Here is a 15,105-nt window from a genome sequence, read left to right as displayed (position 1 = left end):
ATTTGTACAAAACTATAAATTCTAACTTATTTTAACTATAAATATAAGTTCTACAAATTCCTCATACAATTAGGCACCAAATGACCGAATATTTTCTCCACATTTTGAGATATCTGAGAACAACAGTAAATCCTGTACTGTAACTGTGTGTTACAGCTTCTGCCTCAAGATTTGATCACTTTTGTAATATGAGGCAACTTATTGATCTTATAAGGCTGTCATTTAAAACTAAGTCATTTAATATGACTCATTTATATACAGATTTGTCTTAAAATGTCTCAATTTTTAAAGCATCCACATTTCCAACTGACACACTGAAACCCGTGTAAACCCTGTGCACATATAAACATTTTTTTTATCCATTTATCTAATATATATAAATATATATAAATGGACTTTATAAGATACATCCATTTACAAATACCTATATATCATATTTACAAGCCTGAAATGAACACTTATGAGCTAGACGCTCTTCTTAAATTGAAAGCAATCTCGGTTTAAAGTCCAAATGCTGTTTTGATTGGCGGGACAGTGACCTTTGAGACTTGCAAACAGTTCATCTGTTTTGTTTTCTATTGGGTCTGCAGTCTGGTTCTACATCATGCCACTTTCAACATCACTGCTGGGGGAAATACAATCCTGGAACCTGCAGTTATTGTCCCTTTGAAAATATGCCTGTCCTTGACGGTCCTTCCTCAACTGTTTTTTTAGCTCTGTGGTATGTACAGCGCTCTGGTGGGTGATACATGATATGTGGTATAATATGTATGGATGGATTCTTTGCTGTGCACTGAGATTTACTTACACTTGTTGTCCCGTGCCCTGCGGGCCCTTTCCCGCTCTCTGCGCTGACTCAGGAGCGACTCTGTTCCCGTCTCCGTGTCCAGACCATCCCGACTGCTTACCGCGTTGGCGCTAAAGTGAAAACACACACACACCCACAAAGGTTCCAGTGAAACCACATCAAAAGCATTTACACTGTGCTTTGCCACATTGCACATCTACCATCTGTTCTAATAAGCCATAAAGAAAAAAAACCGGGAATCTCCCCAAGTAGCGACTGCTTGCAGTCAAATTTACAGCGTCAAATGAAGTTTCACTATTACATGTAGGCATATTACTATTAGTAATAGAAATTATTAATAAGGCTTTATGCTGGTCTGGAGCTGGTGTGAGGCTATTTGGCCATTATACTAGTGTTTGAAAAACAACACATGCTAGTTTACGCAGGATTGGTGCTGGTTGACCAGAATACCAGTGTTCAAAACACAACCAATCTTGGTTTATACTGGTCTGGTGCTAGTGTGATGCTGGTTGACCAGTATACCAGTGTTTGAAACAGCATATTTTTGCTGTTTTTAGCAGGAAACAGTTAACAGTTAATTAATCAATGGAACATTTGCAGTGTTTTATTTATTAGTTATTGGGATATCAGCCAAAACAAAGAAATGGTTATCATTATTGGCCCAGAAATTCCAGACTGGTGCACGGGTGCATTTGTAGCCCCCAATTAGAAGCAGTGAGACTCGCACTGGGGCTCGGCCTCCAGTTAGTTACTTGGAGATTTGTGTGTGTGTGTTTGTGTGTGTGTGTGGTGCATCTGAGGATGTGCCTTGGGCCTGGTTATTCTATCAGAGTGGGTGGAATGCTTTAGCTTGGGGCAAAAGAGAAACCTGAGGCTGGTGAGAACGCCATCACTGAGCCACTGCGAAAACTCACACACAGGGAGCGAGAAAGCGGGCAGTGAGCTTTAACAAATTACACTGAATCATGTGGTTGAAGGTCATGAAGTGGAACAAGACTGCTGTAAGCTAATAGAAGATATCTGAATCTTTATATATAATTGCTGTCCAGCAGGACAACCAGTCCTGTAAATCCAGCAGGAAACAGGCATCAATTTGAAAGATACTTTTCAAAAAATTTTGTTTTAGAAAAACGTGCAGATGTTGAAGTTGGTAAGAAATCAAAGTCACACATCCGTCAAAAAACACAGACGTTGTATTCTGGTTACTTATAAGCAACAGCATATCAATGACTAACAACATTGGCATTTCACAATTTTAAACACAATTCACAATTCTGAAAGTTCAATTATGAACATTATAAAGTTTAGCAGATGCTGTTGTTTTTTAATGTCAATATGACGTTGGCATGTGATGGCTGGAAGACATAATTTTTTGATTACTTAATATTACAACTTAAAACCAACAAAATATCGGAATCAGAGTGGTCCGACACTATGATTTGAGGATCAGTGGTTCAAATCCCGGGTCCTACTGCCTGCCATCAGCAGCCGGAGTCATAGACAGCACAATTAGCCTTGATCTCTCAGGGGTAGTTTGACAGCACTTCCTGCCCATGTCACTCCTAGTGTAATGCTGGTCAGCAACCAATGTTGGTCAGTGTCTGTTAGCTGTCGTATTGGAGCTGGGGAGCCTAGCGATGCTGTATCAGCATCAGTTTACAAAGAGGCGGTGGCTGGTTTTATGTGTGTCTGAGGAAACATCCTTCATCATTCTAGTGATAGGGGCACTGCAAGTGATAGGCGGAGTTCACATGAATGGGGATTGGGTAACTGGTCTTCCTAATTGTTTAGAAAATGGGGTAAAATTAGAAATAGATATTTTTAAATTTTATATATATATATATATATATATATATATATATATATATATATATGTATCTATATATATAATTTAAAAATGAGCCACTGCGGAAAAAAAAAAAAAAAAAAAAAAAAAATTATATATATATATATATACAATATCAACATCAGCTGTCGTCACTATTCTGTGTGAAATTGATGCTGGCATTACACATTGTCCTGGCATTCAATTTTAGTCTCAAGACGTAACAACCTACATTCAACTAGAAAACAACGCCTATAGACGCTGATGGACAGCTGAGTGTTCACAGATCACTGGTGTCTAATAACTAGAAGGGAGTCAAATATGAGTGAAAGTGAAAGAGTGAAAAGACATTCTCATTCTCAACCTTCTTACCACAACTTCACCTTACGGAGATGGGCTTATGTCTCACTCTTGTGGATGGAAGTTGTCATTTCACCCAATTGTGCTACCACACCTTCACATACATTGGTTATAATAAATGTACCTCTAAATACAAATGTAAGCCATGATGTAATATGATTCTTCTCACATTATATTGCCGTAATAATGTATTACATAAACCTTTTTACCCACTAATCCTCAGCCCAAAAACTAAAATCATATCGATTTTTGACAAACCTGAGCAGAATGAGCAGCACAAAGCTTCCTCTGTATTACCCTGCAACATAATCCGCCCTGCTTTCTTTAATGCTCATTGCTAATACTGTGCATGCAGAGTATTCATGCTATTGTGCATTCAAAGCTTCTGAGCACCATGAAGGCGGGTGGGGGGGGGACAGGCGGCTCGATTGGAAGATTAAGGCAGCTGTAGCACCCTGCTGAGTCCTCAGGGTAATGGAGATGGGTGCTTTTAATGTCCGCTAATCCGGCTTAGCCACTCAGGGACGGCCAAATACCTATTCTCCCCATCCCTCCAAATTTATTCACCAGCGCCAATGAATAATACACGCCACAAAGGCAAGCTAGCCAGAGATAACATTTGGTTATTTACTGATGCTTACTGTGTGGTTTTGTAATGGAAATAAGGGAGATTTACTATGGGAGAAATGCACAACTGGGAATCCATGGAATTAATCTCCAGGAAAATTGGCCAATGGCTTTTTGGATTGAAGACGTAAGAAAAAAAAAGGACATGGAAAAAACAGGAGGTGATCTGAGGGCAGCCATTGCAAACCATGCCACTAGATGGCAGTAAATACTGCATGAAATGGCTGGAGATCCCGGACTATGTGGATGGGAAAGTTAAAGCGCTGGTGGAGGGTAAAAAAAGAGCCCGAAAGTTTAACTCTGCATAAAGAGACCCTGAGACCTAAAGGTTTCATATCCCACTTTTCCAGAGTGTTTTACTTTTTTCTTTGAGGTCCACCTTTGACATTTACCAAAATGGGTCATAAATCATTATTCACTTTCCAGCCTTTCTTTACCCTTTAGCATTGAAGAGACTGTTTTGTTAATGTGTTTTTGAAGGTGCCTACAATGGAAAACTGTACTTTCCCTGGCATAACAGTTATATTAATGTAAATTCATTATATTTACACCCACAAAATGTACATAATCCCAGCCCACTAGCAAAAACTCTAGTCACAGCTGGTGAACTGGTAAAACGCAATGGCGACTTCAGAAGAATATGTGTGTTGTTGGTACTAGAGAGCAGCACATGACCTCCAGACTCGTTATGGGAATATGGGTCGCTACATGAACCAGGCCTTGTGACCGTGGCTTTTCCTGTGCTAGTGCCTCTGCAGACAATAAAGCGAATGCTGTAGAGAGCAAACAGAGATCCATTTCAGCTTCTTTAAGTTGCACCCATCACTGACACAGATGTGCAAATGCACACACACATGCGCAATGCACAGCATAAACCTATTGAAGATAGGCATAAACCTATTGGCACCTTGTCTAACCAGGCCTGGGCTAGAAGGGTACAAAGTCCCTCCTCAAGACTGAGCTGTGGAGCAGTGGAACTATGTTCTCTGTAATAATGGATGGTGCTCTATATAAAACTTTTGATATGAGTTGGGGATGAGGCGGGGTGATGATCATCCTGACCTAATGCTCTTGTTGTTGAATGCAATCAAATCCTCACAGCAATGCTCCTCCAAAATCTAGTACAAAGCCTTCCCTGGACAGTAGAGACAGTTACTACAGCAAAAGCACGATAAACTCTTATTTAATATGCTGCCTAATCTTGATTTCAGAAGAAACAATGAATGAGCAGGTGTCCCAATATTTTTGTCCATTTAGTGTGTATGAACTAGGCGTGTTCTGAAACTTTCATTCTAACAGTACATTAAAATCTTTTATTTCAAAATAGTGAGAAGTAGCTTTTCATGCTATGGGCTCTTTAACAGATTGCATAAACTCAGCACAGATCCCAGAGTGACACACACACACACACAAAGTTGAATAACATCCCCAGCCCTAAAGCATCACTATCTGAATTAACTTTGCATTTATTCAAGCTGAAAGAGAATGCTTAATGCCTGTGTGTGGTGCTAAAATCAAAGCTTTACGCTGAAACAAACAAGCTTCATTGCTTTGAACTAGTGATGTAACATCATCTCTGATTCACTGTTGCTTTCTTCATAGCTAATGGAATATAGCCCGAGTGCTGGCTATGGCCAAACACAAAGGGAAGACTTCACTGCTCTTATCACCCGGACCATGTTTACATTGCTGGGACTATTTCTGGCCTTGGCCTGAGGACTCCTGGATTTTGCAGACAAGTTACATACATGGATGACACAGTGTGTGGATTTTGGGCAGATGAGCATGCAAGTGCTGACACACACACACACACACACACACACACACACACACACATACACAGAAACACAAACACACAGACGGTAGCGTGTGGCGGTAGCACGCTGTGTCACTTAGAAGCCCCTGAGATAAGAGCAGCATTCAAGCTCTGATTCATACACATGGCTCCCAGCCGGATGATAACTAGATCTAGGCTCCAGCTGGCCAGCAGACATCTGCTACTGCAGTGGCCACTGTGGTCAGGAGTTCAGAGAGGACAGCGCTAAAGCATCAAATAGCAGCTGATAGCCAGTGTGTATGTGCCTCTGGCTCTAGTGAGTTATTTAAAAAACATGGTCTTGGTCAATCAAGACTTTTTTAAAAAAGTCAGAAACACTTTTTTACTATTTGTAGACTACCCTCATAGGGACACAAAAGTCCTACTTGTTTTTATAAGCTTATGCCGTAATAAAGAATCGTAAAAGACAATGGATTGACATAAAGGGCCTCAAACTAAAGCAAGTGTGTGTATCATTTATAACACTGTCATGAAGCATCCTACCGAAGTAATGTAATCATGAATATAATCATGAATCAGAGGCATTCTTAAAGGTGATGTGTTAAAAACTAGAAAATAGGTAAGTATAAATCTGAGCTACCATGAAGAGGGTCAAACTGTGATGGCTATACGACTGGGCCAGCACAGCTCCAAAACATCAGGCAGGTCTTGTGGGATTTTTTTTAGGTATGCAGTGGTCAGTACTTACCAGAAGTGGTCCAACAAAGGAAAATTGATGAAAAGGTGACAGGGTCATAGACACCCAATGCGCACTGATGCGATCTATGATGCGAGGCCTCACCACACAACTTACAGAACTTAAAGGACCTGCTGCTAACATCATGGTACCAGATACCACAGAATGCTTTTAGAGGTCCATGCCTCGAATGTTCAGATCTGTTGTGGCGGCACATGGGGGACCTACTTAACATTAGAGAGGGGGTGCTAACGTTATGGCTGATGGGTGTATTGCTTGGGTTAAAGAAGTACAGTTTCTATTAAAGGGGCCCTAGAATGTCTGTTATTACGTTACTGAAAAGAAAATCCAGCATAACCAAAACAGAGCTGTAAAACAGGCCAATTCCAAAAGCCCAAAACTGCGTCATAAGTCCTGACTCATTATATTTACACCCCCAAAGCTTCAGGCCTCATAACTGCAACTTGCCCTGTGCCAGTGTCCGCAGAAGAGGAGCTCAAACTTAGCAAAGGTTGTGAGAAACAAACGGAAATCTATGCTAACGCTTTTCCCATCCCTTCTCTCAAACATTTGCTTCCTCAAAAACTAACTGGACTACCTCGAGCACTGGAGCTGGAGCTAAACACACGGGAGCTAAACAGAAGGGAAAGTACAGGCTATTTTTTAAGGCTCAAAAAAGCCAAATTCAGGGAAGAGAGTGGGGGCAAAGCTAAAAGCTAGCCCGAATACAAGGTTACAATCTCTTCAGCTTGCTAGGGAAACATCACACTGATAGGCCAATGACTTTGTCAGGTAAGACTTAAAAATATTTCCCCTTTAGTTAACTACATATCTGATACTTGTCTGGTCTGTTTAGTGTGTTGCACGTCATACACCTGCACACTCACCATGACACATTCCTTGCATGTTTAACATGCTTGGAAAGGGAAGCGGTTCTGATCATGTTTGAAGCATTTTTGCATGTTAATAGATAAGCATAGGGTAGCCTGTGAGCTGGGCTTGCTATGGGTTGTACGATTGCAGGAGAGCAGGGTTCAAGCCCAGCTCTGGGAAGCACATGGTCGGCTTCTGACACTACATTCTGCCAACGTAATTACTTCACCCTTGCATTAACTGTAATGCAACTTGAGCCGTTCTGCCTTCACAGCCCTTAATGATGACAAGGAATGTGTCGTGGTGAGTGCACACATGTATGACATGTAACACATTAAACAGACCAGACACAAATAAGACAGCTAAGGGGGGACAAAAGCATTACAACAAATTCTAAATAAGAAAGTAGATATAAAAGAAGTCGGTCCAGGACATTATTTATTACTTTCATACATAACAACATACATACAGTGTGCCTATTAAAGGCCTAAGTAAATTGGAGCCACACACATAGTTACTGGATGTACTTTTGAACACACAGTACTCTATGCAAATATTTACAACAGAAAACACTGAAAAGACATGGTGCCGGTGTGACGTCCACCGTTCAGCCATCAGTGATGTGTTAAAAGCAGGACAAACGGCCAAGCATAAGAATCTGAGCCACTTTGACAAGACACAAACTGTCATGGCTAGATAACAGTGTCATAACATCTCTAATCTCCTAATCACCTAATGCTCATTGATGCAATCCATAGATGCCCGACTTCACAATTTACAGGCGTCTTGGTGCCAGATACAAGATACAGGACATTTTCAGAGGTCTTGTGGAGTCCATGCCTCGAAAGCTCAGACCTGCTGTGGTGGCACAGGGGGACTTAAACAATATTACGCAGGTGGTGGTAATGTTATGGTTGTTTGGTGTATTTCTTCAAATGACAGCACAGCATTACAAACTTCAATAGACAAATAAAGCACCAGCAGCTAAAATATGCAATCTCAGCCGTTCATTAGCTCACCTTTTCCAGGATCTCACTAATAGGGCATTTTTAGCAATTTTCAATCATTTTCCAGTAAGTCAACAACAATAAATAGCAAACGTGCATTCATGGCATACAGTGAAATTACGCTCCACAGTATGTAAGGGGGTGGTACACAGTTTTGTATTTAATGAGCGCAGACCACAGCTCTGATGCAGCTATGCTAATGTGTAGAATGTGTGAAGCAGTGATGGCTACTGAATCAGCATAATGAGCTTTTTAAGAGTTGACAGCATCACTGCCTTACAGCAAAATAGCAAAACTGACTCAATCATTTCCTGAGAAATGTATCTAAGTGTGCTTTCATGCCTACCTTGTTTGGCACGGACCTTCTGAATTTCCAGTTTGGTCCAAACCAAAATAGCAGACTTCGAGTCAATAAACAAAAAATTGGTCTGACCAATAATCAACTGATCAACTGGTTGGGTTTGTTTGCAATGTGAAAACACTTGAATGGTTCAAACCTACTGCCCAATTGTAGGAAGTTGAAGTGGGTTATCATCATCCATTAAACAACTAAGACGAAAAGAAAGCTAGAAAGAAGTAAACATGAGCGGCAGGAGCACATGGGGAGGATTAAATCTGTCGGCAGCCCTAAAATTGTTAAACAAAAAGCTTGTTCATTTGGTGAACTGGAACTAGTTGAGTATTGCACTTGAAGCTGGTGCTGCTACTAGTAATGTCATAATATTAGCAGTAAAGCGGGAATGTGTGTTAATCTGTTTATTCACTTTTTATACACTTTTTCTGGAAAGAGCTACCCACCCACTTGCCACCTGCCCATGTCAGATACACGCCCCTCTACAAACCAATCAGTGTCAAGCATAGGGAAAGGTAGGCCATGTAGATGATGAGGACCAGAAATAACTGGATGATCACATGATGCACCATGTAAGAAAAACATACATAAGAAAAACATAAACCCTAGTTCGGACCTTGGTATGGCCTTATAGGTGTGAAACGTCCTTTATAGAATCATTACTAGTTCAGGGCCTCAAACCTCCAGTGTGTATTAAGCTGCTGATGTGTTCATAGCATAGGTTATTGCCATACAATGACAGATAAGCATATAAGCCTAATAAAACTACATTAAACTCTTTTAAACGGTGGTTCAATCAGATGTTATTACAGAGAACACTTACTGAAAGGAGGGGGGCCTGGAGTCTCCAATGCCTCCTGTTCTCTCCAGGGGGGGTGGCAGCTCAGGGTGGCTCTCTGGGCACTGAGATCCGCCGTCTGAGTGTGTGCTTTCAGTCAGCACCAACTACAGCCAAATACACACAAACACACACACATACACACATATAAGACAAAGATCTCAGGAAGAGCCTCTCCACAGTGCCTGTGCTCTAACTCGTGGCCATGCATAAATAAGCAATGCAGGAAGAACGACTAGAACAGAATGCATTTACTGAGCTGGGAAGAGTGTGAAGCGTAAGAGCTTATGCAAAACAACTTGCACACACAAGCACTGTTATGTGCTTTCATGAGCTAAATAATGAGACTTAAATGGGCATGCCTCAGGCTACTTTACACACTGGGCCATGTCTACAGGCCTTAACCCACTTCTGACTAAGACCACTAGACACAGCCAGACGCATAAAGAACAGTTTACGGAAAGCAATGGGGCTCTGCTTTAAACCCTCAGGAGATACACTACATGGACAAAAGTTTTGGGACACCCGCTCATTCATTGATTTTTTTTCAAAGAGTTTATCCTGCTTTTGTTGGAGTAACTGTATCTACTGTCCATCAAAGACTTTTTACTGGATTTTGGAGCATTGCTGAAAGGATATGATTGCATTCAGCGACAAGAGTGTTAGTGAGGACAGCATGTTAGCATTGTCACCACCCCACCTTATCCTCAACTCCCCCGAAAAGTACTAGGTGGAGCACCATCCATCATTCCAGAGAACACAGTTCCACTGCTCCACAGCTCAATGCTCGGGGCCTTTATACCCCTCTAGCCCACACCTAGCATTAGGCATGGTGCCATTAAGTTTATCTGCTTCAGAGTCCTATTTTATTGGCAGTACTTCTCTACAGGGACTAGACAAGCTGTGTGTGTGCCTTTGTACATCTGTGCCAGGAATAAGTGACACCTAAAAGTAACTAAATGCATTTATTCGAAAGGGTGTCCACAAACATTTAGACATGCAGTGTGTCTATTGTCCTGCATTGCAGATAGTTTCTCAGTACCATTTAATTTACCATTTTAAATACCATTTATTGTACTATTTATAGACGCATGGTGCTATCAGAATAACATCGGCATCAGCAGATAATGGCCATAAATACATAAAATACAAAATACATATATATGATTATGTAATTTATTGTACTTTAGAAGAGCAGGGTGGTGAGTGCACGCTGGGTTACTGTGCTAAAATATCAGCGTTTTATTCATTTCACTGTATTTCTTCATTCTCCTGCAAAAACCTTGTATCTTCATGCTTGCTGTTTTTCACTTGACATAATGACAGTTGTTATTTACATTGTTTCAAAATGTCATGATGAATGGACCAATAGAAATCCTACAAATCCTACTTCTCCTAAGGATTTGAAACCGTACAAAAACTATGTTTATATTATCCTGTTGTATGTAAATGTATTTATATATTTTATTGATGGCTTTTCATCAACATCAGCATCAGCAAATATTTACATGAAAAACATTAGCATCGGCCTATAGTTCCCATATCGGTTCGTCCCTAATATTAAAGGTGGTAGTGATGACATATGACTTGCCATTAAAAACTTTGTAAGTTTATATTTAATAATAACTTATACAATGCATTAAAATATTACATACAAGAAGTCATGTAGTTTTCCGGGAACAATAAGCTATTAAATGTTATATTTAAAGAACCTATATAATATATAAGTAATATTACTTAAGTAATACTAGTAATATATATATATATATATATATATATATATATATATATATATATATATATATTTATTACTTATTTCCTAGTATTACTTATTAGGTAATATATATATATATATATATATATAGATAGATAGATAGATATATAGATATTATATTACTTATTATCTAATACAATTCTTTTTGTCCTTCTAGATATTGTCGCTATCACGCAACATCACATCTCAAAAACAAAGAAGGACAAGGAGAAGGAAAAAATCTTCTTAACTTTCAGTGTAAGTGTGTAACAGTGTAAACAGACTGCATTCCAAGACATTTTGGTGCATTTCTAGTGGTCCATTTATCTTTCAATAAAAAAAGAAATACTGGAACATTCAAATAATATCAAAGTAAAATGACATAAACCTACAGCGGACCAAGGTGCTGCCACGACTCCCTGAGGATTGCTGGTTTGAATTCCAGGTCATGCTACTTGCCATCAACAGCTGTAGCCTAAGAGACCACAATTGGCCTTGCTCTCTCCGGGTGTGTAGGTAGCTCTCTCTCTCCCCAATATCAATTTGATGTTGGCTGATGCATCAGAGCATGGTACCCTGTGCTCTCCTCCACGTGCATTGTTTGCCTGCTGATGCTATATTTGTGGCAGTACGAAAAGAAGCGGTGGGTGGTATGCATGTGTTGGAGGAGGCATGTGTCAGTCCTCACCCTCCCAGTGTTGGAAGCATTACATGTGATATGGAGACTGCACAGTGGGTCGAGTGGGTGAGTAATTGTCTATTCAAAACTGGATTTAAATGTAAAAATATAAAAAGAAGATGCAAAGTTTACAGTGATGACAAGAATTTCTGCTGTAGATGCCAGATATTTCTCAATGATCTATGGCTCTGGCTTATGTCTCTCTAGCGGTACAGAAAGCATTATATTGTATTATGCATTTTATTAGAAGTATAGTATACACGTCTTTAGCAAAATTAGTTTCAATGACTGAAAGCAGTGACTACCTACTGACCTTTTCTAGTGTAATTAAAAGCCTTCGACTGATTTGTGAAAATACTTTTCAACACTTTCAAATCTTTTTAGTCTCTGCGACACAAGCAGGCAGAATGCATATCACTGCAGCTCCCCCCACCTGCATGCGTCCACCGCAGTGCTCCAAGTTGCTTTTTTGCACTTTGCAGCACTACATAGAGACAGCATGGGTCAAGTGCAGCCAAGTGCGAGAATGTGTCTTGGTTAGCACTGGGGTGGGGGTGAGTACTGAAACGTTACGCTGTGCTGTAAGGAACGCCACACGTCTATCGCGAGGGGGGCAGGACGCCATCCATCTCACTTACCCAGGACACCACTCTCCCGTTGAAGCAGGGCAGCTTGGCATTATCGTCGGATATCTCCTCTTTGACGACCCTGTATGGAGGACACACACACACACACACACACATACATGCACTACAGTTAGGGACCTCGTGAGAACCATGCAACCTGCACTCCGAGCCTGTGTTCACGTCTATTTGCAAAGGCTGAGCCATACTGAAAGCATGTCACGCTCAAACAGTGGAATTTTCCACTTAGAGCGCAACTGCTAGCAACCCATGTTGGGAATGCCGAATGCCCCTGTTGACCGAGTCCATTGAAAACTACTCTATCTAACAGACTGGCTTTATTAGTGCTTCCTGCACATTCCAGTTCATCTACTAAAGCTACAGTTGTTGGAGGCCACACATGCTGTAACGCAGTAAAAACGGAGGGAGTGCTAATGCTTCTATTACTGTTACAGAGTGTGTGAGTGTATGTTTAATTGTTTGTTTTCATACATTATTAGGATAGAAATCTAAAGAAAGTTAATGAAACTGTAAAGGAACAACTAGATCCAGACCAAAACTGTTAGCTGCATATAACTTTCCTTAAATCTGAAACATTGTAGGACTTACGATTCACTGTGCAAAGCACATTGTTTCAGAAGGTCTGGTCTTTGTCTAGGTTGTCCTATATCTTGTCCTATGGCAAGAGCTACCTGTAGGTCCCATGATGTTTTGTTTTTTTAATCGTTGGAGACTGCTTTACGCTTCTTGTGGATTACTCTTAGGCTGAAGTTGCTAGGATGACCTGAGCTGGCCATGTTGTTCTCCACTTTAGAAATGACTGGAAATAAACAGTTTAATGGCTTATTTCTAATTGTTTTGTGATCTTTTAAAATCACTGTCCAGACTCATCTGCAGCTACAACCTTCTTTCATGTCTGCAATCAAGAGCAAACCAAACTAAACCACCTGCCTTAAAGTGGTGATAACCACCCTTTGATGGCTCTGATGACACTAGCAAGACATTGTGGTATGGACTGTATGGACTGCATCTTCTGAGGTGACAGAAGGTGTTCATTATAGAGACTAACTTTATAGAGACTTGGTCGATTGCTCTGTACCACTCGCCAGAGTTGGCATTTCCCTCTGGCATCAATGTCCGCTGGGGCACCACTGTTATGCCACTGTTTTTGCACTCAATGTGCAAAAAGTCAATTCTCAGTACACCTTCACTACAGTGGCTCTAGAACACACCACCTATGTTAGTGGCCTCCGAGATGCCACCACTCTTTTCCTACTGTCACAGATGAGCCGTGATAGGGTTTGCTGTACCTATAAATAAGCGAGCACACCAGTCAGTTGTAGCGATGCATGACAATGTCCAAAGGGCATGATAATAGAATACCGGGCAAGGGGTGGTAGCATCTTGCGAACTGCTAACTTCATGGGCTGTTCAAGCTGTCCAGGTGAAGTGTACAGAGAACGGACTTCACGCACAATGAATGCCTCCCATTGGCATAAAAGTGGCCAATATGATGCCAGAGGGAACGACAACTCTGGCGAATGGTACAGAGCAATCGATGTGCCACTGCAGACAAGTTAACCTCTATATCAAACACTTCCCATCACCTAATACAGCCCATGTCACAGCGTCAAGCTAGTGTCATCCAAGCCAAGGGTGGTTATTCCCACAATTAGGTAGACTGTCATATCATAATATTCTGATATGACTGTGTTTATAAAACATACAATACACACACACACACACACATATATATATATATATATATATATATATATATATATATATATATATATATATATGTGTGTGTGTGTGTGTGTGTGTGTGTGTGTGAGAGAGAGAGATAAAGAAAGAGAAAGGGAGAGAAGAGCAGCAAGGGTGTCAGGACACAGGGGTGGTTATTAATAGAGTGATCGAGTGTGTTAGCATGGGTCCTTCAGTGTTCGCCCAGGCTGTAAATTCCCTACAGAAATACCACGCAGTTACCCCTTAACCCTCTGAGACACAGTTCAACAGTCACACACCTGCTAATGTCCCATCAAATTGTACAGGTCAGATCCACACACACACACACACATATGCACAAACAAACAGAGCACCACTGCAGATGCAAATAATCTGAATAAGATGAAAAACAAAACACAATAAACAAATGCAAATGACACACAACTAGACGGAGGGTCCATGCGGAGCGTCATGTCTCCAGAAATGCCATCAGCTTGTTGAAATTACAGCTCTTTCCCCTCCAGAAGCTCCTCCTGGATTTCCAGGTCTCATGACCCAAAAGGCCACATGGCTGGGAGGTGTACGAGCCAGGACGAGAAGATGATAACATGGACTTGTTGTAAAAGCTGACAATGTGAAAAAAAGAAAAATGCATCTTCAAATCTGGGCCTACTCTAAGTGCTGTAGAGGAAGCTGGGCTGGGACTCCAGTTCTGAATAGGAAGTGTTTGTGTCCTCTCAAGAGAGCGCCATAATATGCAGCCGCTGGTAGGGAAGTTCACCAGGGTGACCTCAAGGAAGTGTGGTCTGAGCAAACATGCACAGAAGAGGAAACGCCTTGGGACATATAGCCTAGTGGAGCAGATATCAGGACTCTTGGGCTAAACAATAACACAAAAAGAATCTAAAAAGCCCAGAATTCCACATTTATTTTTTACATTTTTACATTTTACATATATAAAATACATATGCCATAATCCAACCTGTAGGCTAAATGTGCAGCCTTATTAAAACATGTTTTAAAAACATGATTCATTCAAAACAGTCTGTTTTTGGGACTGGACCAGTGATGGGACAAAAGTATTGGGACACCTGCTCAGTCTCAGCTTAGTGTTTCTTCTGA

The 15,105-nt window shown here is 40.8% G+C and overlaps 1 protein-coding gene across 2 annotated transcripts in view; it reads right to left on the bottom strand.

The window, feature by feature from the left end:
• dvl1a (dishevelled segment polarity protein 1a) overlaps nucleotides 1-15,105 on the bottom strand; it is a 46,968-nt gene that overhangs the window by 19,679 nt on the left and 12,184 nt on the right. Inside the window, exons 2-4 of one of the 2 annotated variants that reach the window (XM_072696359.1) lie at nucleotides 12,274-12,343; nucleotides 9,189-9,310; nucleotides 809-918 (exon numbers count right to left, since the gene is read on the bottom strand). The exons of the other annotated variant lie outside the window; for it this stretch is intronic. Of the exons in view, the coding sequence (XP_072552460.1) occupies nucleotides 809-918; nucleotides 9,189-9,310; nucleotides 12,274-12,343 (302 nt within the window). The remainder of the gene's footprint in view (nucleotides 1-808; nucleotides 919-9,188; nucleotides 9,311-12,273; nucleotides 12,344-15,105) is intronic. 2 annotated transcript variants of the gene reach the window in all.

The sequence above is a fragment of the Salminus brasiliensis genome, chromosome 14 (assembly GCF_030463535.1).
Source record: "Salminus brasiliensis chromosome 14, fSalBra1.hap2, whole genome shotgun sequence".
Taxonomy (NCBI): Eukaryota; Metazoa; Chordata; class Actinopteri; order Characiformes; family Bryconidae; genus Salminus; species Salminus brasiliensis.
Note: the sequence above shows the minus strand (reverse complement) of the source record. Positions and strands in the feature narration are given on the sequence as shown.